The sequence below is a fragment of the Pristiophorus japonicus genome, chromosome 11 (assembly GCF_044704955.1).
Source record: "Pristiophorus japonicus isolate sPriJap1 chromosome 11, sPriJap1.hap1, whole genome shotgun sequence".
In the NCBI taxonomy this organism is placed as follows: Eukaryota; Metazoa; Chordata; class Chondrichthyes; family Pristiophoridae; genus Pristiophorus; species Pristiophorus japonicus.
This window is the reverse complement of record NC_091987.1, coordinates 165461398-165485658: the sequence shown is the minus strand read 5'-3', so window position 1 is coordinate 165485658 and position 24261 is coordinate 165461398. Positions and strand designations below refer to the sequence as shown.

The following is a 24261-nucleotide window of genomic DNA, read 5'->3' as shown; positions in this document are numbered from 1 at the left end:
AGAACTACAAAGCGTAGGAGCAATAAAGAAATATTAATTAGCTGATGTCAAGTTTGGGTTTTAGAATTCCTGTTCATTTTTGGTGGTGGCTGGTGTGCAATGGCCACCCCACGTTAAACAAATCCACGCACAGGAATCTTCCACCCTTCAGGATGCAGTTTGAGACCTGGAATATTGGGTCCATCATTGAAACACCTGTGAACTCATCCTTTTTTGGCGTGGAAGCAAGTCATCCTCGTTTCGAGGAACTGCCTATGATGATGATTTTAGGAGGTCGGGAATCGTAAAATCAGACAGTGCAGGAGGAGGCCATTGGGCCCATCGTGCCTGAGCCGGCCCTGTGAAAGAGTGATCCAATTAGTATCACCCCTCCGCTCTTTCCCCAAAGCCCTGCTACTTTTTTCCTTGACAAGTATTTATCCAATTCTCTTTTGAAAGTTAGTATTTAGTCTGCTCCCACTGCCTGTCGGGCAGGATGCCCCCTCTAATTCTTTTACCAATTATCTTCAATCTGTGGCCTTTGATTATTGTTTCCCCTGCCAGCAGGGACAGCTTCTCCCCAACTACTCTATCTAAACCCCTCATTATTTTAAGCACCTCTGTTAAATCTCCTCTTAATCTTCTATGCTCCAAGGAACAACCCCAGGTTCTCCAGTCTCTCCACATCACTGAAATCCCTCATCCCTGGAAGCCGTGGGAGGTGAGGGGTTCCAAAGTTGGGAGGTCCTGGGAAAACAATGAGTTAAAGTATAAGCCCAACGGGATGTGGGGAGGAGGTCTACTGTCCTTACCTAAACACCGAGTCTGAGTTAGATCAGAGGAATGCATCTCTCCCGAAGACTCAAATCCTTGCTTGCAGGAGCAGATGTAAGTTCCTTCTGTATTGTGGCAGCTTTCGTTTGGCCCACATAATTCGTCACCATCAGCACACTCATTAATATCTGAAATACATGGGAAACTAAAATGGAAATTTACTGCTGAAAGTTACTATTGAAGTATAACATATATCATTTTAAAAATATATAATTCTCAGGATGTGGGGTTCGCTGGCAAGGCCGGCATTTATTGCCCGTCCCTAGTTAAACCACAGACTGTGTGGTGAAATAATCTGTGGCTAGAAACAAATTAGTTGAATGGGAAAATCAATCTATTTGGTGACTTTTCATTTAAAAAAGCAAGCCTTGCATTTACATAGCACGATTCACAACCTTGGGCTGTCGTAAAGCACTTTACAGCCAGTGAAGCACTGTTGTAATGTGGGAAACACGGCAGCCAATTTGTGCACCCAGCACGGTCCTATGAACAGCAATGTGATAATAACCAAATAATCTATTTTTTAGTGATGTAGGTTGAGGGATAAATATTGGCCAGGACACTAGGGATAACTTTCCTGTTAACCTTCCAAATAATGCAACAGGATCTTTTCTTACCACCTGAAAGGGGCCTTGGTTTAACATCTCATCCGAAAAACAGCACCTCCATCAGTCCAACGCTGCCACAGTACTGCCCTGGAGTGTCAGTCCACACTGCCCTACTGCCCTGGAGTGTCAGTCCAACACTGCCCTACTGCCCTGGAGTGTCAGTCCACACTGCCCTATTGCCCTGCAGTGTCAGTCCACACTGCCCTACTGCCCTGCAGTGTCAGTCCAACACTGCCCTACTGCCCTGGACTGTCAGTCCACACTGTCACAGTACTGCCCTGGAGTGTCAGTCCACACTGTCACAGTACTGCCCTGGAGTGTCAGTCCACACTGCCCTACTGCCCTGGAGTGTCCGTCCAACACTGCCCTACTGCCCTGCAGTGTCAATCCACACTGCCCTACTGCCCTGGAGTGTCCGTCCAACACTGCCCTACTGCCCTGCAGTGTCAGTCCACACTGCCCTACTGCCCTGGAGTGTCCGTCCAACACTGCCCTACTGCCCTGCAGTGTCAATCCACACTGCCCTACTGCCCTGGAGTGTCCGTCCAACAATGCCCTACTGCCCTGCAGTGTCAGTCCACACTGCCCTACTGCCCTGCAGTGTCAGTCGACATTCTGTGCTCAAGTCTTCTAGAGTGTGTAGGGGAGGGCGAAAACCCCCTCATTTTACCCAGAAGGAAAAGGGCTGTGGGATCGGTCTGTGCTGTGAATTGAAACCAAGACGGTTTGACCTTGGCAGAGCACTGATTGGACGGGGGAGGACACCGGAGGGCCAATGGTGGGACAGAGTCAGCCCGAAGCATGGGGCTTTCAAGCCAATGGGAGAGCACTTGCTCGAAAACTATGGGACTGACTCATAGCCATTATCGGGCTATTGTCTTCCCCATGTTTACACTATGTAAGGAAATTATGCAGACCTTCAGAAAACTAGGGAACCCAAAACAAACCAAGGGCCTACACAATGGCGACAGGAGGCCAACCCAATTAACACCTACTCAAACCTTGAGTAGGTTAGAAAAACTGCATTGGAGGAAAATTATGCAGACCTTCAGAAACCAGGGAACCCAAAACAACCCAAGGGCCTACACAATGGCTACAGGAGGCCAACACAATCAACATCCACTCAAACCTTGAGTAGGTTAACATCAGGGGAAAAAACCTACAATAATCTAAAACTGCTGCATTTTTCAAAATCACAAAGCCCACCAATGGGTAGAATCGATTTCAGCAGAAGAGGCGGACTGGATAATCTGGCAATAAAAAGGGGTTTCTGATGTAGTGTGGGTGGTTCTCTGCCCTCGTCATCCAACAACCAGCAAGCCTCTTGACACTGAAGGAAAACCAGTGTCCGAAGACACCGAAGATAGAAGAAACAAACCACCAGACTGCAGAAGGCGCAGTAGTGAGTATAATCTCTGGTCCCCGGAACTCCCAACTCAGTTCGGCCAGGAAAGGTGGGAGGTTGGGCATTGTACTGCTAAACTTGTGTAAAGATTTTCGTTGTGTCCGTTTAGTGGGATTTAGGGGGATTGTTGGTGTATTGCTGTTTGTTGAGAGACAACTTGTCAAATAAATTGGAAGCCTAAGTTCCTCTTGGAATCACCTTGTCTCAGTTCTATTGTATTACATCTCCTGATCGTGAGTCTTATGTCAGAACAGTGTAAGGGAAGCTAGGAGCGCCTCGAAAACACTCAACTGTGTGTCACAGGCTAGGGAAGAAGGGGTTAGGAGTGTTTGACACTCACAGGTGCCTCACAGGCTAGGCATAAGCTGTGGGGACGCATGAGTCTCAAAACCACCCTTCATAAGCTGTGGACACAGTCTCTCCAGGGATGCTCTTGCAGCACTCAGGGTACCTCACAGGCCAGGCATAAGCTGTGAGGGCAGAAGCCCAGAGAGAGACACCCAAGGCACAACAACACTCCCTGAGAACCCCTTACAGAACATGGCGACCGCGGCAGGACATAAGCAAACAGGATATGTTAATATAACAGATGAGGTGATAAGAGAAGAAACTAAAATGGAGGAGAGAATTTCCTCATACATTTTTGGCAAGGTGAACCTCACCAAACCTTGGGTGCAAGCCCTCACACGGGCAGAGCGCCCAGTGGATGCTGCTACCCAGTGGACAGCAGGGAAGGACCACAACCGCAGGGTGGAAAAGGCCATCTGGCTTATCTGCTTCACCCACCAAATCCGAAAGCTCGACCAGTGGGTGAAGGACATGGAACAGAGTCTTCAGAAGTCAGAGGAGCTCTCTGCTATCCGGGCTGCGGTTGAGGACAACCTGCTGGCCGAATTAGCTGTGGAGCAGCAAGGGAAGAGGCAGTTGGAGGAGACCTTCCGAAATAGCCGGGACTATCTTCAGTGTCAGGTCACTGAGGCCAAGGGTAGTGAGGGGTCCCTCCGGGAACAGAACTCTCGGTACACCCAGAAAATTTGGGAACTAGAGAATAAATTAAAAGACGTACAGGCAGCCTATAAAGTGGCCAGTAGCAGTGAGTTTGCAGATCACGGTCCCTGCCAGGAACGGATTAAAACTCTCACCCACGCTCTATCCCAGGCAAAGGGGATGGTCGCCCCGATAGGACTTGGAAGGTCCACAGGGGACAAAGGAGAATATTGGGGGGTAGAGGAGAATCCAAAGGCAAGAGACGCCCGACCACCTCCTGAGGCACCGGTGGTTTGTCCGGTGGGGTACCAGGAGGAGCGGGGCACGCAGGTAGTAGCATACCCAGGGCTGGGGGCAGGACCAATGTGTCCCGCTCGGCAGCAGGGATGTGAGGCTCCCGCCGAGGGTCAGTTAAGGGCTAGATCAAGCGACCAGGCACTGTGTGCTGCACCGAGTATGGTGGGACAGCCGGAGGTAGAGGGACCAGCGCAGAAAGATCCTGAACCAGGGCGGATGTGCCAGGTCAGGCAGCGCAAGTACGGTCCTCCATAGGGAGGTGGCCAAGGTCAGGGAGCGCTGGAGAGCGACTTTATTATTCCCCATGGAGTTCAATCACTCAGGGCCATGGTGGCCCATTTGGCCAAACTCACTCGCAGCGGGGACCCGTCTATCCACTTCATGGAGGTGATGCAGGCAGGGGAAATTAATGGGTGCGACGAGGAAGAGACAGCCAAGCTGCTGCTCTTCTCTCTGGACAGCAAATTGTACCAGGCCCTACCGGCAGAATGCCGGAGGGGACAGCGTACATTTACTGAGGTCCAGAGGGTCGTCTTTGAGGCTATGGGCTTCGATGACGGCAGTCCTTTCGAACGGGTCGAAAGGATAAGGCAGCTCACAGGGGAAACCCCGCAGGCCTTTGCGGACAGGCTGTGGGTGGTATACCACGCAGCCTGTGGGGAGCTCCTCGACCGGGCAAATCTTTCCGCGGTACAGACTGGCTGCTGGCTGAGGATGCTGGTGGCAAACTGCTTGCCCCGGCTCAAGGCCAGGGCAGAACTGTCGTTCAATTCCCGGGACCCCAACCTCACTGAGGAAGCAGTGGTCAGGCAACTGGCACTGGTCCAACGGAATGGAGATGGGGAGGAGGAGAAAACCTCCAAAGGTCGGGTAAATGAAGTAAAACCCAACTCGATTCCTAAAAGGGAATGGCACCAGGTAGGTGGCCGCTCGATTGATAAGGAGGGAGTGTGCTACGGGTGCGGGAAAGCTGGTCATTTTAAAAGGGATTGCAGGAGCCCAGTAAAGAGATATGGGGGGAGAAGTCCTTCAAGAGCCGCCCAGAGTGGGGGAAGTGGAGCGAGCTCCTCACCATCCCTTGACCAGATAGTAGCTGCAGTGAGGACAGCGCTGGAGGGGACTGGGAAGGTAGCCACAGCAACAGGCAGGGAAGCACCAGCAACCCTGCCAGTACAGAGGCCGTGACTAGCCCAGACCCAGCCTGCATACCTGTGCCCACATTGAAATTACGACCCCTGGGGACGACCCTGGGTCAAGATGGAGGTTGAGGGTGTAATGGGTACTTACCTTTTGGACACTGGTGCTTCCAGCACGATAGTCCATTCGGAGGACCCCGCAACCTCACCTCTATCAAACGGGGTGCCGTATCAACTAGTTGGATTCACAGGAAATGAGAAAGCTGGGTTTTTCTCAGTCCCGTTCACAGTTCGTTTAGGAGCACTCCAAACACAATGGAAGTGCGTCCTGATGAACTGGGAGCAGGTGGGAAAAGGGATCTTGAGAGCTGATTTCATCATCGCTCACCAGATCCTAGTAGACTTGAGGAATCACTGTCTATGGGGTACAGTGGGCACGGGAGCAGAGGGAGAAGTCATGGTTATTGATAAGAAACAGGGAAAAGGGACTCTGTGGACAATGAAGCCAAAAGGGGGTTACGACCTGGAGGTTCTGGTCGGTAACACCCTGGCTGAGTACCGGGCCTATGTGCAAGCTAATCTTGCAGCATTTGCCACCCATAAACACGATTGTGGGAGAGTCACAGGAGTGGAGGTTAGAATAGATGGGGATCCCATGTCCCGCCCGCAAAAGCAGTATGGCTTTCCCCGAGAGGCAGAAGCAGACTTGGAGACAGCTTTAAGCTCGCTTGTCGAGCAGGGTGTTTTGAGACCCATAGCCACCCATGTCAACTCCCCGCTTTGGCCGGTTAGGAAACCGGACAATTCTTGGAGGGCTACGGTGGATAATAGGGTGCTCAATAAAAACATCCCAGCTTGTGCTTCCACAGTAGCGGCGGTTGCGGATCTGATCGGGGAAATCCCTGTATCCGCAACCACGTTCACAGTGTTGGACATATCCAACGGGTTCTGGTCTATCCCTGTACGGAGGGAAGACCAGTACAAGTTTGCCTTCACCTTCCGGGAACAGCAGTATACATGGAGCTGCCTCCCACAGGGCTTTCATAATAGTCCCAGCATCTTTCACCAATGCATGGCGAACTGCTTAAAAGGCTTCAGCCAACCACACCAGCTGGTCTAGTATGTGGACGACCTATTGTTGTTCACAGACAGCAGTGAGGAACACGGTCCACTGCTGGCCGAACTGCTGGTCTTACTGAAGGAAGGGGGTTTTAAAGTTAACCCCAAGAAAGCCCAGATAGGTCTAGGAGAGGTAAAATTCCTGGGCCTGACGATAAGGGCAGGAGAAAGGGCCATTGATGAGGCTAAAAAAAGGCAATGCAGGAACTCCCTGTCCCTAGGGATGTGTCGGGGGTAAGGTCTTTCCTGGGAATCACTGGCTACTGTAGGTACTTCATCGAGGACTATGCAGCCACTGCCGCCTCTATGCTCAGACTCCTACACAAGGGGTTCGAGTGGGAATGGGACGAGGGCTGTGAGGCAGCATTTGTCCGTCTTAAGAGAGACCTGCAGGTAGCACCAGCCCTAGGGGCAATTGATGGGGGGGAGGAATTCTTCCTGGAGGTGGCAGCCAGTGGCGACATTTAAGTGCAGTGTTGCTCCAGGAGCGAAACGGTCAGCTGAGACCAGTGGTGTACTCCTCCAGGGTCCTCACGGAGGTCGAAAAGGGATACTCCAATTGTGAGAGGCACTTGCTTGCCACCCACTGGGCAGTAAAGAGAGCTCAGATCTTTACCGGAATATCCCCCATTACACTCCTCACCCATCATACCCCGACGCAGATGCTGTTGGACGGGAGGATTAAGGACGGGACAGTGAGCAGTGCTAGAATCACTCACTGGACCCTCCTCCTCTCCCAAATGACTTTAAAGGTCAAGGGCCTCTGCAAGCCCAGGCTCGCAGCAAATTTAATCTATCCAGGGCAGCCGCATCGATGCTCTGTGGAGGGGCTATGGGACATCAACTTTGGATTTCGGGCAGGGATACACCCCACAGGCCGCGAGATCTACGTTGATGGCTCCAGTTCAGTGTCCGCGGGTACAACACTCACGGGATGCGGAGTTTGGGATCCCAAGGCAGGGATTGCCTTGGCTCTTAAACTCCCATGCACCCTGAGCGCCCAGCAGGCGGAACTCTCGGTGGTGATGTATGTGGTCACACACCCCGAGTAATTCCCTACCCCATACACGATTTGCTCGGACAGCATGTTCACTTGCAATTCGTGTACAGAGTATCTGGCGATTTGGTCACGCTGGTGGTACACCTCTGCGGATGGGAAGCCCCTTGTGACCAAACCCCTGCTAGAAAAGATCATGGCTGCAGTGGGAGAAACCGGGGATGTATATATCCATAATGTAAAGGCCCACTCCAAAACTAAGCCACGGGGGGAAGGTAACCAGCAGGCAGACCTGCTGGCAAGGGAAGGTGCTCGTACAGGTCGCCCATGGGACCCATACGAGGCAGGCAGGATAGCAGTAGCAAGAAGCAAGCCAGGGACACAAGGGAGCGTAGGGGCGGCTGCGGCCCCGGACCTTAAAGTAGTCCAGATGCAGGATCCGGTCCTGAAGGCTGCCTTGGCTGCTATCAAAAGGGGGGAAAAGGCGGAGGGCCCATACAGTGCTGCAGATATTGCTGTGTGGGAAGGCATGTTGTTTAAAGGGGACAAATGGGTCGTGCCACCACAACACCGGAGAGAATTCCTTCAGCTGGCCCATGAGGGTCCAGGTGCGGGACACCCTGGGCCGGAATCTACCTGGCAATGGGTAGAAAAGGCAGGGTGGTGGCCAGGCCTCCAGGAAGACGTCCGCGACTTCTGTGCAGGCTGTCTGGTTTGCGCTGCAAACAACCCAGACCCTCAGAAAAGGAAGGTGTCTATGGGACACGTCAGGCGGGTAGAGGGACCATGGCAGTCGATCCAGATCAACTACATCGGACCCCTACCAGCCGCCCAGGGAGGTTATAAATACTGCCTCGTCCTGGTGGATGTGTTTTCCAAGTGGGTGGAAGCCTTCCCTTACCGAACAGCTACCGCGGTGGGGACTGCAAAAATCCTGGTGAGGGAGGTGTTCTCTCGGTGGGGTCTACCTTAAATCGTGGAGTCCGACCGGGGAAGCCACTTCAACGGCCAGGTGATGCAGGCCACCCTAAAGATGCTGGGGATAAGAGCCAAATGACATGTCGCCTACAACCCTCAGTCCTCAGGCCCCGTAGAACGCCTGAACCGGACCCTAAAGGAAAGGCTGCGCAAGGAGACGGGAGACTCACCGAACAAGTGGGTGGAGGTCTTACCGTTGGTCCTCATGGGAATCCGGGCCAGTCAGTCAAAGAGCACAGGGTACTCACCCCATGAGCTGATGACGGGCCGGATCATGAGAACCCCAGTGCATGTGTTGGCGCCGGTTCTCACCGAAGGGCAGCTCCGAGAGGTGAACCAGGACCGGTTTGTCAGGAATCTGTTTGAACAGCTTCAACAGATTCACCAGAAGGCGGCCAACAACATGGGTAAACAGCACCGTGCCAATCGGCTGCTGCTGGAACCTCGCAGTCACCATGATTGGGAGGTGGGCGACCAGGTGATGGTGAGAAGCTTCGCCCGGGTCCGGGTATTTGAACCACTGTATATGGGACCATACAGCATAGTCGACAAGGCTAGCCCTATGGTCGATGCGGTTCAATTGCCTCGCCGGGTGAAGTGGTATCACATTAATCAGTATAAACTGTTTGACCCCAAAAGAGGTAAAAAACAGAGGGGACGAGCAAGGGAAGGGAATCAGGCACTGGGGGAAGAACAGGCCCCGGTGGATTTGGAGGCTCCAGAGGAGGCAGCGGGCCCCGAAGCTCTACAGCCGGGGATGGTTCACTGCTCCAGTAAGGCTATCCCACCACTGGGTAGAGGTTCCCAGCCCACTAACAGAAGTAGGGAGAAAGGCTCTACCATTAGCAAGGTTCAAGGGGAAGCTGAACCTCCCACGGTGGATCAGCTGGGGCTAGCCCAAGAGATGGAGGAGATAGCATTGCAGCCCATAACGTGGAACTCTGCACCGACAGTAAGGAGGAGTGACAGAGTGCCACAGCCCAGGGCGCCGTGATCCCCTGTTTACATAGTTCCTCGCCCCAGACTGAGAAGGCGAAAGACAACAGGGAGGGTGCTCTGTTGCACCAGCAAGGGTCTCCCACCGATAATCCGGGGCTCGGGAGGGCCTTGGAGGGCAGCACAAGACTCATTAAGGGGGACTATACGAGGCCCTCAGCGGAGGGCATCCTGGTCCGCAGGGTACGGTCAGCCGAGTGGTCGACGACACCTGTACAGTGACAGGATGTAGCCTGGCCACCCGGGGACGGGTGGCAGTGTATATATTTTGCCTTCCTGTTTTGTTACTTTGTGTTGTGTGCATATGTGTTTTGGTAAGGCAGTGACGGTTGGGTACAGCATTTTTGTGTTTGGAACATGTTACGCGGGCCGAGCCTGGAGAGGTCTCTCAAGGCAAGGCCATGTTCTTCTTGCCTTTCAGATGTCAACACGTCCCTGCTGGACGTTAGTGATGCTGGTATCACTAAGGATCTGCACCGAGCACCGAGTGGACACCGAGGACTCCCTGGTTTTCGGATGCTCCGGGGGCAGAGCGCCGACAGTGACCACAGGAGAAGGGACTCCGGCAGCGGATGGCCGGGTCACCTCCTCCCACGAGGGGAGATGGCCTGGGTGGTTGGGATCGAACTCCACCAAGTACTCCAACTACGAGGGCTTCTCCTACGGAGAGGTGTCCATCTCCTGCCCGGAGATCACTGTGGCCACTTCCGGAGTGAGAGTGACAGACTTGTATAAACAGTGGGATAGGGCCGAACTGGGCAGGCAGAGGCGTGGCACTTAAAAGACATTTTCCCGGGGTTTAACATCGGGGCGTCCGCCATAAACAGTTTGGATAACATGCAGCTGGCCCTCCAGATAAATGGGTTAAAGAATCAGCTGCGCAAAATCGTGGGGGACGAGAATACCATAGTGGGATCCGCGCTCCACGAAGAGGTGGCAATGACAGTTCACTTAAAGGAGATTATCTCTCAGGTGGAGGCACAGACCAGGGCTGTAAACACCTTGATTCGGGAGGATAGAAACGCCTCCGATCAAGCCGCCTAAAATGAGGTGTGCGTGCTCTATGGGGCCTGGTTGCTAGGAGAGGGACGGAGTAAACTCGAGGATCTAAGACAGGGACAGGTCCCCTCCTGGATCAGCAACCAGCACTTAGCAGTAATGCACCCTTATGATAATGTTTTGTGTCCTTGCCAACTTCGTGTAGCGTCGGAAGCCTACCCGGTACTGGTGGACTGTGGAAAGTCAAACCATACCATCATGGGTGTGGTGGTCAGGATGCCCGTGATGGGGGCGTCCCCACGACCAGCACCCCTGTACCGAGTGGAGAATGTGGGAGTCATTCGTGGAGGGGTGCATGTTCAATTCCAAGAGGTCCCACCTTATGTCACAATGTGGGAGCACACTGTGACAGGTACAGACCTCTCGGGTTGTCGGAGCAGGGGAGCACAGGTAATCCTGTGCCCCCAGCACTTGAACGCTTTTGCAAGGCCACAATGCAGGTTCAGCACTGCTGGGGCAGAGCCTATCAATTGCACAATGGAGGTAATGGCCCCTAACCACATGCCTCCACAGGTAGCATATGTAGGCGGTGGGACATATTGTGTCACCACAAGTGCCCAACGGTATGAACACGGACCGGGAAGGTGGTGTCCAATACCGTACAGCAGCTTTTGCTTTAAACCCAGGGCAGAGGTTCAAGTGGCACACACCAGAATCACACCCATCCCTGAACCTTCCACGATTCACCTCACGGTACAAAACAACCTCAGCCACCTACAACAATATGTCGCCCATTTTGGCTATCCCATTGCCCCACTACCTGAGAAACTTACAGCCCTCCTCCCGGCAGTGGATTTGTCTCAAAAACATTTTTACACCATGGAGCAGAAAACTGAAATTCTAGCAGGGGAGATTGCCCGGATTAAACCCCCAGCATGGTGGGATTTGGGGATACGGGCAGACATACCTGCATGGATCCGGGTGGGATCGCATGCCTTAGTAATCGGCCAACTCCTGATTGTAGCATATCTGCTAGTTACAAGCTGTAAGCTCAGGAGAAAAATAAAAATAAAGCAGTTCCTCAGGCTACTACACAGACAGGAGAGCCGTTGCTAAACACTTAAGGCGTGTAAACAAAGCTTGACCGCGACACTTAGGCGGTTTTGTTATTCCCAGGGATGACTGCGTTTTCATACATGGCCCCTGGGGAGTTTGCAGAACAGGTTTCTTTGTTTTACGGTTAAGACTGAAATGAGACTCAATGTACAATTACTGCTGTAACCTTAAGTACATATATGTATATTGCTGTCGTATATTGTAACCTGTTGGAATCTGTGTTTTGTACCGCGTTAAAAGGAATTACGATATATATCGGCGGGATCAGTTTAGAGTTAAACTGGGGAAAGTTGGGCAATTTGGGTTTTCTCACCACCCTGAACTTTGACACACTCGAGTGGTGACTGACTGTGTCAGATGGGGGATTATGTAGGGGAGGACGAAAACCCCCTCATTTTACCCAGAAGGAAAAGGGCTGTGAATTGAAACCGAGACGGTTTGACCTTGGCAGAGCACTGATTGGACGGGGAGGATTCTGGAGGGCCAATGGTGGGACAAAGTCAGCCCGAAGCATGGGGCTTTCAAGCCAATGGGAGAGTACTTGCTCGAAAACTGTGGGACTGACTCATAGCTATTATTGGGCTATTGTCTTCCCCATGTTTACACTATGTAAGGAAATTATGCAGACCTTCAGAAACCAGAGAACGCAAAACAACCCAAGGGCCTACACAATGGCTACAGGAGGCCAACGCAATCAACACCCACTCAAACCTTGAGTAGGTTAACATCAGGGGAAAAAACCCGCAATAATCTAAAACTGCTGCATTTTTCAAAATCACAAAGCCCACCAATGGGAAGAATCGATTTCAGCAGGAGAGGCGGACTGGATAATCTGGCTATAAAAAGGGGTTTCTGACGTAGTGTGGGTGGTTCCCTGCCCTCGTGATCCAACAACCAGCAAGCCTCTTGGCACTGAAGGAAAACCAGTGTCCGAAGACACCGAAGATACAAGAAACAAACCACCAGACAGCAGAAGGCGCAGTAGTGAGTATAACCTCTGGTCCCCGGAACTCCCAACTCAGTTAGGCCAGGAAAGGTGGGAGGTTGGGCATTGTACTGCTAAACTTGTGTAAAAATTTTCGTTGTGTCCGTTTAGTGGGATTTAGGGGGATTGTTTCGTTGGTGTATTGCTGTTTGTTGAGATACACCTTGTAAAATAAATTGGAAGCCTAAGTTCCTCTTGGAATCACCTTGTCTCAGTTCTATTGTATTACATCTCCTGATCGTGAGTCTTATGTCAGAACAGTGTAAGGGAAGCTTGGAGCGCCTCGAAAACGCTCAACTGTGTGTCACAGGCTAGGGAAGAAGGGGTTAGGAGTGTTTGACACTCACAGGTGCCTCACAGGCTAGGCATAAGCTGTGGGGACGCACGAGTCTCAAAACCCCCCTTCATAAGCTGTGGACACAGTCTCTCCAGGGGTGCTCTTGCAGCACTCAGGGTACCTCACAGGCCAGGCATAAGCTGTGAGGGCAGAAGCCCAGAGGGAGACACCCAAGGCACAACAACACTCCCTGAGAACTCCTCACAAGTGGGACTACATGCCCACAACATTCTGACACAGAAAGACTTGCATTTATATAGCGCCTTCCACAATCCCCGGGCATCTCAAAGCAAGTTACAGCCAATGAAGTACATTTGGAATGTAGTCACTGTTGTAATGTGGAAAACGCGGCAGCCAATTTGCATACAGCAAGCTCCCACACACAGCAATGTGATAATGACTGGATAATCTGTTTTGTCATGCTGATTGAAGGATAAATATTGGTCAGGACACTGGGGATAACTCCCCTGCTCTTCTTCAAAATAGTGCCATGGGATCTTTTACATCCACCTAAGAGAGCAAACAGGGCCTCGGTTTAACGTCTCATCCGCAAGACAGCACCTCTGACAGTGCAACACTCTCTCAGCACTGCACTGGAGTGTCAGCCTAGATCTATGTGCCCACAACCTTGACTCGGGTGAGTGTGCTACCCACTGAGCTACAGCTGACAGCAGACTTGAATGTAGGGGATATGATACAAACATTGTTTGTGTGGTTGATAATGAAGAAGAAAGCTGTAGACTGCAGGAAGATATCAATGTACCGGTCAGGAGGGCAGAACAGTGGCAAATGGAATTCAATCTGGAGCAGTGTGAGGTAATTCATTTGGGGAGGGCTAACAAGACAAGGGAGTACACAATAAATGGTAGGACACTGAGAAGTGTAGAGGAACAAAGGGACCTAGGAGTGCAGGTCCACAGATCCCTGAAGGTAGCAGGCCAGGTAGATAAGGTGGTTAAGAAGGCATTAGGGATAATTGCCTTTATTGGCCAAGGATACAAGAGCAGGGGGTTATGCTTGAACTGTATAAAACATTGGTTAGGCCACAGCTGGAGTACTGTGTGCAATTCTGGCCACCACATTACAGGAAAGATATGATTGCACTGGAAAGGGTGCAGAGGAGATTTACAAGAATGTTGCCTGGACTGGAGAATTTTAGCTATGAGGAAAGATTGGATAGGCTGGATTTGTTTTCTTTGGAACAGAGGAGGCTGAGGGGAAGCCTTATTGAGGTGCATAAAATTATGAGGGGCCTGGATAGAGTGGATAGGACGGACCTATTTCCCTTAGCAGAGGGTTCAACAACCAGGGGATATAGATTTAAAGTGATTGGTAAAAAGTTTAGAGGGGATTTGAGGGGAAGTTTCTTCACCCAGAGTGTGGTGGGGGTCTGGAACTCACTGCCTGAAAGGGTGGTAGAGGCAGAAACCTTCGCCACATTTTAAAAGTACTTGGATGTGCACTTAAAGTGCCGTAAACTGCAGGGCTACGGACCGAGATCTGGAACGTGGGATTAGGCTGGGTAGCTCTTGGTCAGCCGGCGCGGGCACAATGGGCCGAAATGGCCTCCTTCCGTGCTGTAAATTTCTATGATTCTATGATTCAAACGGGTGCCAGCTTTTATATATGATGGGGCAGGATTCTCTGCAAAGATCTTCTATTAAACGTCCCAAAACATCTCCTCGTGGGTATGGACCCAGGAGCTGAATCTAAACTACACGTGCCTGTTTCACAGTTATGGACACAGAAGCCCTCCCTAATTTGATACTAATCTGGTCATCTCACCCTAAAGTCCACAGGATGTGCCAGTGTGTGAAACAGAAACAAATCTCAGTGTATAGAGTAAGGGTTACTCATGCTTTTGGGGGCGGAGGCAGATTGTTCGGGCTTGAGTGTACTGTACATCCGACTGTGCCGCGCCAGAATCGGGGGGGTCTTATACTATCCCTGGGTGACCTGTCCCCTGCCCGGACATGCCTCGCCATGCCGACAGTTACATGTGGAGGAAATACTTCAGTGAGGAGTGGATATGATGCTTACCGACACAGTCTGTTCTCGTATCAAAGAACATTTGTCCGGTACTGGAAGTGTACCCATCCTTACAGTTACAGTGGATTCTGAACTGTGTATTATAACACTCGGTGTTAGCACCACACTCTCGGATAACATCAGGTCCGTCCCTTTCGCAGTCAGCGGCATCTGCAACAAAGCACAACATAAACAGAAGCTTCCCTCCCACTTCAGGTGACTAAAGATGTACAGTGGGTGACATCAGCCAGCTCGGCACAGGCTGCGATCAACCATGGAATGTTCCTGGCCTGGGCGGAACAGCTACATATTGAGGTAGCCTGGAACTGCTTTGTTTTATTTAGTGTCAGCTGTGGCTCAGTGGACAGCACTCTCGCCTCTGAGTCAGAAAGTGGTGGGTTCAAGTCCAACTCCAGGGACTTGAGCAAAACATCAGATTCCACCCATGCGCTGACCTCGCCCATCGAATCCTCCGCTGCCACTGATTGGTCACATGGCTTGTCTGGCATCCAGCACTGCGCAGAGATTTCATCCAATACTGGGAAGACCAAAGTCATTGCCACAAACTCCGTTCCTGAGCTATCCACTGCATCTCTCTCTCTGGCTACGGTCTGACACTGAACCAGACCCTTCCCAATCTCTGTGTCCTGTTTGATCCCAAGATGAGCTTCTGACAAGATATGCTCTCCATCACCAAGGCCATCCACTTCCATCTCCATAACATTGCCGACTCTGAGCCTGCCTCAGCTCATCCGCTGCTGAAACCCTCATCCATACCTTTATTACCCCCAGACTCAACTATTCCAACGCTCTCCTGACAAAGTACCTTCAACCTTCTGTAAACTTCAGCTCTTCCTAAACTCTGCGAACATAGGAATAGGAGTAGGCCGTTCAGTCCAATGAGCCTGCTCCACCATTCAATGAGATGATGGCTGAGTCACACCAAGTCCCGCTTGCCCATCGCCCTGTGCTCGCTGACCCACATTGGCTCCCGGTCCAGCAATGCCTCGATTTTAAAATTCTCATTCTTATTTTCAAATCCCTCTGTGGCCTCGCCCCTCCCTATCTCTTTAATCTCCTCCAGCCCCACAACCCCCCCGAGAGAAATTGCGCTCCTCCAATTCTGGCCTCTTGTGCATCCCTGATTATAATCGCTCCACCATTGGCAGCCGTGTCCTCAACTGCCTCGTCCCTGAGCTCTGGAATTCCCTCCACAAATGTCTCCGCTTCTCTCCTCCATTAAGTCACTCCTTAAAAACTACTTATTTGACCAAGCTATTGGTCACATACCAATATCTCTTTATGTGGCTCGGTCTGACATTTTTCTGATAATGCTCCAGTGAAGTGCCTTGGGACATTTTTGCTACATTAAATGTTCTATATAAATGCACATGGACCACTGACACCAGTGCTGTACTGAGGGAGCTCTGTAATGTTGCAAGTGCCATCTTTCAGCTGGGATGTTAAACCGGGGCCCCTCCAACAGGGCTGAAGGGGAGCTGCTGTAGCTACCACTCCAAGACCACAATATGCAGAGCGGAACCCGAGAGGGACACAAAAGCCCAGCAGAAGGCAGGAGTTAGAGCTCTTTAAGCCTTGAAAGAAAACTGAGGCCCAGAAACGTACAGGAGCACACTGTACAGGCCTCCTCTGCCTCCAGGTACAGATGTCGGGACCATTACCACTGCTACCCATGGTCCTACTGCCATCCATCAGGTGGTCCCAGGGAGTGGCATAAACATGGGAGTAAATGGGGGCTGGCTGGCTCCCACCCCATCATCAGCAGCCGGTGGGAGCAGGAGGGGAATCAAGGCTGGGGCTGGGAGGCAGGAGTAGGCCTCTGCACCCCATGTTCCTACAATGTTAGTGGAATAGCGGGGGGGAAATTCAGCCCTATTGTTGAGTATAGTGCATAGTGAAGCATAAATTTGATGGGCTCAATGGCCCTTTATTGTTTCGTGGTTTCTGATGTTTTAATCTTCAATGCAACTTTATCCCTTTCCCAAACACCCTGTACTACATCTCCAACATTGACGCCCCCTTCGTATGGGCTTTGTCTCTCCGAGCCCCTACCCACATAGGTCTGTGATAACTGGGCCACACATCTATCATATCCAAGATTAATGCTTGTAACCTTGTCGAGGACCTCTCAAAGGTTGCTCTTGTGTATCGAGCTCTTCCTGTGCGTTCACAGGCATTACCTTTACAGGAGGAGGCAGAGATCAGCTACTTCAACATTTGAAAATGAACAAGATACAAATTACTTCAACTTTCCACACGGCAGTCATAGGAACAGGAGTCGGCCATTCAGCCCCTGGAGATCATGGCTAACTGTATTTTAACTCCATCTACCCACCTTGGTCCAATAAGCTTTAATATCCTTGCCTAACAAAAATCTAGCAATCCCAATTTTGAAATCTTCAATTAGCTCCTCCCCAGCCTCAAAATCAAAGTTTTTTGTGGGGGAGAGTTCCAGATTCCCATGGCCCTTTGTGTGAAGAAGTGCTTCCTGACATCGCCCCTGAACGGCCTGGCTCTCATTTTATGATTGTTCTGGACTCCCCCACCAGAGGAAACAGTTTCTCTCAAGTCATCTTTAACACCTCAATTAGATTAACACTTAACCTTCTATACTTGAGCGAATACAACCCTGGTCTATGCAACCTGTCCTCATAATTTAACCTGCATTCAACCTTTGACCCTTCACCTAGGTTTCCAAATATTCAGGAATGGAGCATATTTTCTCAGTGGGAAAGAACCTGTATCGACACACATTGCAATCACACTACCTCTGTGTACTATTTGTAAACAAATGAGGACCTGTTTCAGGTATGTAAGCATAGGTGACAGAACTGTTGTGTGAATGTGTTCGATTCAAACGTAGCCAGTTGAAATATATATTCCCTGAGATATTATAAGAACTCAATAAGAGAGGGAAGTCCTAGGAGGCAGCTCACCAATGCAGTCGTGGTTCCTCATGAGGGTGTGTTCACGTGAGCAGGGTTGAGTTGTAACTGCAGAGAGGATCACCAGATAACCAAAGTAAAGCGCTGTCAAAAATATAAAGGGAAAAAAGAAGCATTGAAGATTTTGCAGATCAATTTTATTCGTGAACTGCATTGTCTCCTCGTCCACCAAATTCTTGATTTTAAAATTCTCATCCTTGTGTTGAAATCCTTCCATGGCCTCGTCCCTCCCTATCTCTGCACCCCCCGAGATCTCTGTGCTCCTCCAACTCTGTCCCCATTTCCATCCCTCACTCTCTCGCCCTACCATCGACAGTTGTGCCTTCAGCTGTTGAGGCGCCAAGCTCTGGAATTCCCTCCAAACCTCTCCACCTCTCTCTCCTCCTTTAAAACCTATCTCTTCCACAAGTGTTTGGTCATCTGTCCTTAATATCTCCTTATGTGGCTCACTGTCAAATGTTGTCTGATTATGTCCCTGTGAAGCGCCCCGGGATGTTTTATTGTGTTCATCATCATCATCATCATCATAGGCAGTCCCTCGGAATCGAGGAAGACTTGCTTCCACTCTAAAAATGAGTCCTTATGTGGCTGAACAGTCCAATATGAGAGCCACAGTCCCTGTCACAGGGGGGACAGTTAGTCATTGAGGGTATGGGTGGGTGGGACTGGTTTACTGCATGTTCTTTCTGCTGCCTGCACTTGATTTCTGCATGCTCTCAGCGATGAGACTCGAAGAGCTCAGCGCCCTCCCGGATGCACTTCCTCCACTTTGGGCGGTCTTTGGCCAGGGACTCCAAGGTGTCAGTGGGAATGTTGCACTTTATCAGGGAGGCTTTGAGGGTGTCCCTGTAACGTTTTCTCTGTCCACCTTTGGCTCATTTGCCATTGTTCTCTACAGCAGCTAATGGCAGAATAGTCTGTTTATTCCCGCCTCCAGTTTTCTCCTATTCTCCTGTAGAAACTGATCCATGCTGAGGGGCAGCTCCACAGGCACTGGCAGCCCTCTGATACATTCAGGCTATTCTACCTCTGTGAGCTCAAATATGGAGTTGGCTATTCAACTATGGATGCATCACAGTTGAGTCCAATACTGCCCTCACCATCCACTGCACATTTCTAAAAGGGACCACTAGATGGCAGTGATGAGCAGGATGTCTGATTTTTCTTTCCCCCGGGGCAATTGTATCACTCAAACTGAGGTTAGACACCATATCATGAATTGTTCCTGGGATCTTTCTATATGGCTCAGTAACAATCGTAGCTGCACATTTATCATAGAAACATAGAAACATAGAAAATAGGTGCAGGAGCAGGCCATTCAGCCCTTCTAGCCTGCACCGCCATTCAATGAGTTCATGGCTGAACATGAAACTTCAGTACCCCCTTCCTGCTTTCTCGCCATAACCCTTGATCCCCCGAGTAGTAAGGACTTCATCTAACTCCCTTTTGAATATATTTAGTGCATTGGCCTCAACTACTTTCTGTGGTAGAGAATTCCACAGGTTCACCACTCTCTGGGTGAAGAAGTTTCTCCTCATCTCGGTCCTAAATGGCTTACCCCTTATCCTCAGACTGTGACCCCTGGTTCTGGACTTCCCCAACATTGGGAACATTCTTTCTGCATCTAACCTGTCTAAACCCGTCAGAATTTTAAACGTTTCTATGAGGTCCCCTCTCATTCTTCTGAACTCCAGTGAATACAAGCCCAGTTGATCCAATCTTTCTTGATAGGTCAGTCCCGCCATCCCGGGAATCAGTCTGGTGAACCTTCGCTGCACTCCCTCAATAGCAAGAATGTCCTTCCTCAAGTTAGGAGACCAAAACTGTACACAATACTCCAGGTGTGGCCTCACCAAGGCCCTGTACAACTGTAGCAACACCTCCCTGCCCCTGTATTCAAATCCCCTCGCTATGAAGGCCAACATGCCATTTGCTTTCTTAACCGCCTGCTGTACCTGCATGCTAACCTTCAATGACTGATGTACCATGACACCCAGGTCTCGTTGCACCTTCCCTTTTCCTAATCTGTCACCATTCAGATAATAGTCTGTCTCTCTGTTTTTACCACCAAAGTGGATAACCTCACATTTATCCACATTATACTTCATCTGCCATGCATTTGCCCACTCACCTAACCTATCCAAGTCACTCTGCAGCCTAATAGCATCCTCCTCGCAGCTCACACTGCCACCCAACTTCGTATCATCCGCAAATTTGGAGATACTGCATTTAATCCCCTCGTCTAAATCATTAATGTACAATGTAAACAGCTGGGGCCCCAGCACAGAACCTTGCGGCACTCCACTAGTCACTGCCTGCCATTCTGAAAAGTACCCGTTTACTCCTACTCTTTGCTTCCTGTCTGACAACCAGTTCTCAATCCACGTCAGCACACTACCCCCAATCCCATGTGCTTTAACTTTGCACATTAATCGCAGGAAACTTGAATTGCGTGCGTTATTGAGAAATTAAGAATTGACAACAATTCTGAGAAGAACAAAAACTATAGGGCAGTAATTAGGGTATTTCAACGACCCGAATATTAGCTGGGATAGAATGAGTGTACCGAGTAATTACAGGCCAGGCAGCTTAACCTCGGTGGTGGGAACATTATTGAAAAAAATTCTGAGGGACAGGATAAATCTTCATTTAGAAAGACACGGATTAATCAAGGACAGTCAGCACGGATTTTTTAAGGGAAGGTCATGTCTGACAAACTTGATTGAATTATTTGGTAACCAGGAGGGTTGATGAAGGCAAAGCGTATGATGTAGTGTATATGTATTTTAGCAAAGCTTTTGATAAGGTCCCACATGGCAGACTGGTCACAGAAATAATAGCCCATGGGATCCAGGGCAAAGTGGCAAGTTGGATCCAAACTTGGCTCAGAGGCAGGAAGCACAGGGTAATGGTTGATGGGTGTTTTTGTGACTGGAAGGATGTATTGAGTGAGGTTCCACAGGGCTCAGTACTGGGTCCCTTGCTTTTTGTAGTATATACAGGTATATAGAACGTCCCGAAACCGGAATCCTCGCGACCAAGACCATTCCGGTTTTTGGGTATTTCTGGATTTCGGAGAAGAAACCCGACGTCCCAAATCCGGAAACCCTTGGGCCGACTTTCATGAATTTCCAACGGCAATGTCGAGGCCGGGCTGGACCAGGTACCATACTGTTTTGGATTCATGCTTGGAGAAAGGTATGTACAGCTTAAAAATCCGATTTTAGGGAAATATTTCCAGATTCCAGACAAGGACTCCTGTAATCTGCACAATGTCCGGTTTTCGGATAATTCCGATTTTTAGAACTCCAGATTTCGTGTGTTCTACCTGTATCAATGATTTAGACTTGAATGTAGGGGGAATGATTAAGAAGTTTGCAGAGGGTACAAAAATGGGCTGTATGGTTGATAATGAAGAAGAAAGCTGCGGACTGCAGGAAGATATCAATTAACTGGAAGGTGGGCAGAATAGTGGCAAATGGATTTCAATCCGGAGAAGTGTGAGGTAATGCATTTGGGGAGGGCTAACAAGGCATGGGAATACACATTAAATGGTATGACACTGAGAAGAGTAGAGGAACAAAGGGACCTTGGAGTGCAGGTCCACAGATCCTTGAAGGTAGCAGGCCTGGTAGATAAGGTGGTAAGAAGGTATATGAAATGCTTGCCTTTATTGGCCGAGGCATAGACTACAAGAGTAGGGAGGTTATGCTTGAACTGTATAAAACACTGGTTAGGCCACAGCTGGAGTACTGCGTGTAGTTCTGGTCACCACATTACAGGAAGGATGTGATTGCACTGGAGAGGGTGCAGAGGAGATTTACAAGAATGTTACCTGGACTGGAGAATTTTGGCTATGAGGAAAGATTGGATAGGCTGGGTCTGTTTCTTTGGTACAGACGAGGCTCAGGGGAGATCTGATTGAGGTGTATAAAATTATGAGGGCTCTAAATAGAGTGGCTAGGATGGACCTGTTTCCCTTAGCAGAGAGGTCACCCAGAGGGTGGTGGGGGTCTGGAACTCACTGCCTGAAAGGGTGGTAGAGGCAGGAACCCTCACATTTAAAAAGTACTTGGATGCGCACCTGAAATGCAGTAACCTACAGGGCTACGGACCGAGGACTAGAATGTGGGATTAGGCTGGATAGCTCTTGGTCGGCCGGTACGGGCACGATGGGCCAAATGGCCTCCTTCCGTGCTGTAAATTTCTATGATTGTATGAAAAGGAAGGGAAAGTCCAGAGACTATAGCAGGACCTGCGCTTCCACTCGACAACTCTGGTTGGACATATTCCTGGGGTTTCATCACATGACCTCCCGCCTCCAATTGAGGAGAATCCATGAATGGGCAGATTGTACTTGATCTGTGGCAGGAGGTTAACTGGGTAGTGAAAGGGGTTTAATGGGTGGCGTAGAGCCTATGGCAGGATAGGAGATTAAATGAATGGATAAAGACCATGTAATCAGTGGCGGGGGATTCAATGGGACCAGGTAGAATCCCTGATAGGGTCGGCTGTACATGGTCAATGGAAGCACATTAAAAGGATGAATGGTAGGGGATTAAATGGGTGGGCTGGGGTCCACGATGGAATGGTGTATGTGGCCTGTGGTGTAGAATCCATGAATGGACAGATTGTTCATGATCTGTGGAAGGATTTTCCTGGTAGGTTTTTGCATAAATGGATGAAAAGTCCATGACTTTATTCCCTATGTTGTACCTCCTCACATGCCCTGCTATTTGAATCCTTCACCCCACTGATTGGTTTGCCTGGATCATTTTTTTTTTAAACAATTTTCTTCATAGTCTTGAAAACTTCAATTAGATCATCTCACAAACTCTGTGCTTCCAAAGAAAATATGTCTAACTTCCTTAACCTTTCCTCGTAACTGCGTTCCCAATCAATGCAAATCATCTATTTCCTATGATTATGTAACTAGAATAACACATATTGCACCAGACACATCTGACCAATATGTTCCTGAGGTAACTTAGAGTACTTCGACAAACTGATGATATAGTTGTTAAATACAATAAAGCATAAAGGGTTTAATTTCATTTGAAAGTGCCCATAGACTCTTACAGCAAGGAAGGAGGCCATTGGGCCCATCGAGCCTGTGCCGGCTCCGTGAGAGCGATCCAATCAGTCCCACTCCCTGCTCTTTCCCCACAGCATAGCAATTTTTTTTTCCTTTTCAAGTATTTCTACAATTCCCGTTTGAAAGTTACTATTGAATCTGCTCCCACCGCCCTTTCAGGCAGTGCGTTCCCGATCACAACAACTCGCTGCGTAAAGAAACGTCTCCTCATCTTTCCCTCTGGTTCTTTTGCCAATTATCTCAATCTGTGTCCTCTGGTTACCAACCCTCCTGCTACTGGAAATGGTTTCTCTCTCTCTACTTTATCAAAGTCTTTTACAATTTTGAACACCTCTGTTAAATCTCCCCTCTAAGGAGAACAATCCCAGCTTGTTAAGTCTCTCCACATAACTGATGGCCACTCACTGTACACACTTACTGTGCTTGTCCACAAATTCCTCTGCAACCTACAGGATTTTAAAGTGGTTATTTTTAAAATTCTGATCAAGAAACTTTATGTGAACGTGTTAAATAGGGAAGTAGGAGAGGAAAGGAAATTTTCAATGACAGGAATAAGGCTGTACTGCCCACATTCCATTGCTCCCATTCGTGATGTTATTCATATGGAATTTCATGCTGTTCCAGGACAGGAAACAGGAGGAGACCATTCAGTCCCTCAAACTAGGGGACATAGAATAAGGGGCCACCCATTTAAAACTGAGATGAGAAATTTCTTCTCTCTGTGGAATTCTCTGCCCCAGAGAGCTGTGGAAGATGGGTCATTGAATATATTTAAGGCGGAGATAGTGAGATTTTTGAGCGATAAGGGAGTAAAGGGTTATGGGGAGCGGGCAAGGAAGTGGAGCTGAGTCCATGACCAGATCAGCCATGATCGTATTAAATGTCGGAGCAGGCTCGAGGGGCCAAATGGCCTACTCCGGTTCCTATTATGTTCTTAAGCCTGTTCCGACATTCAATTAGCTCATGGCTGATCTGTATCTTAACTCCATTTACCCGCCTTGGTTCCGTAACCTTAACACCCTTACCTAACAAAATCTATCAATCTCAATTTTGAAACTTTCAATTTCCAGGCTCAACAGCATTTTGGGAGAGAGTCGCAGATTTCCTCTGCCCTTTGTGTGAAGAAGTGCTTCCTGATACCACACCTGCACAGCCTGACTCTAATTTCCGATTAGAGGAAATAGTTTCTCTCTACCCACCCTATGAAATCCTTTAATCATCTTAAACCCCTTAATCTACTACACTAAAGGAATATAAGCCTAGTCAATATGTCGAAGAACCAACTAGAGAGCAGGCCATCCTAGACTGGCTGTTGTGTAAAGAGAGAGGATTAATTAGAAATCTGGTCGTGCAGGGCCCCTTGGGGAAGAGTGACCATAATATGATAGAATTCTTCATT

At 49.5% G+C, this 24261-nt stretch overlaps 1 protein-coding gene across 1 annotated transcript in view; it reads right to left on the bottom strand.

Annotated features, from left to right (window-relative positions):
• Positions 1–24261, bottom strand: part of LOC139275637 (thrombospondin-3-like) — a 62680-nt gene that overhangs the window by 26153 nt on the left and 12266 nt on the right. Inside the window, exons 2-4 of the mRNA XM_070892808.1 lie at positions 17759–17851; positions 14814–14972; positions 792–941 (exon numbers count right to left, since the gene is read on the bottom strand). Of these exons, the coding sequence (XP_070748909.1) occupies positions 792–941; positions 14814–14972; positions 17759–17851 (402 nt within the window). The remainder of the gene's footprint in view (positions 1–791; positions 942–14813; positions 14973–17758; positions 17852–24261) is intronic.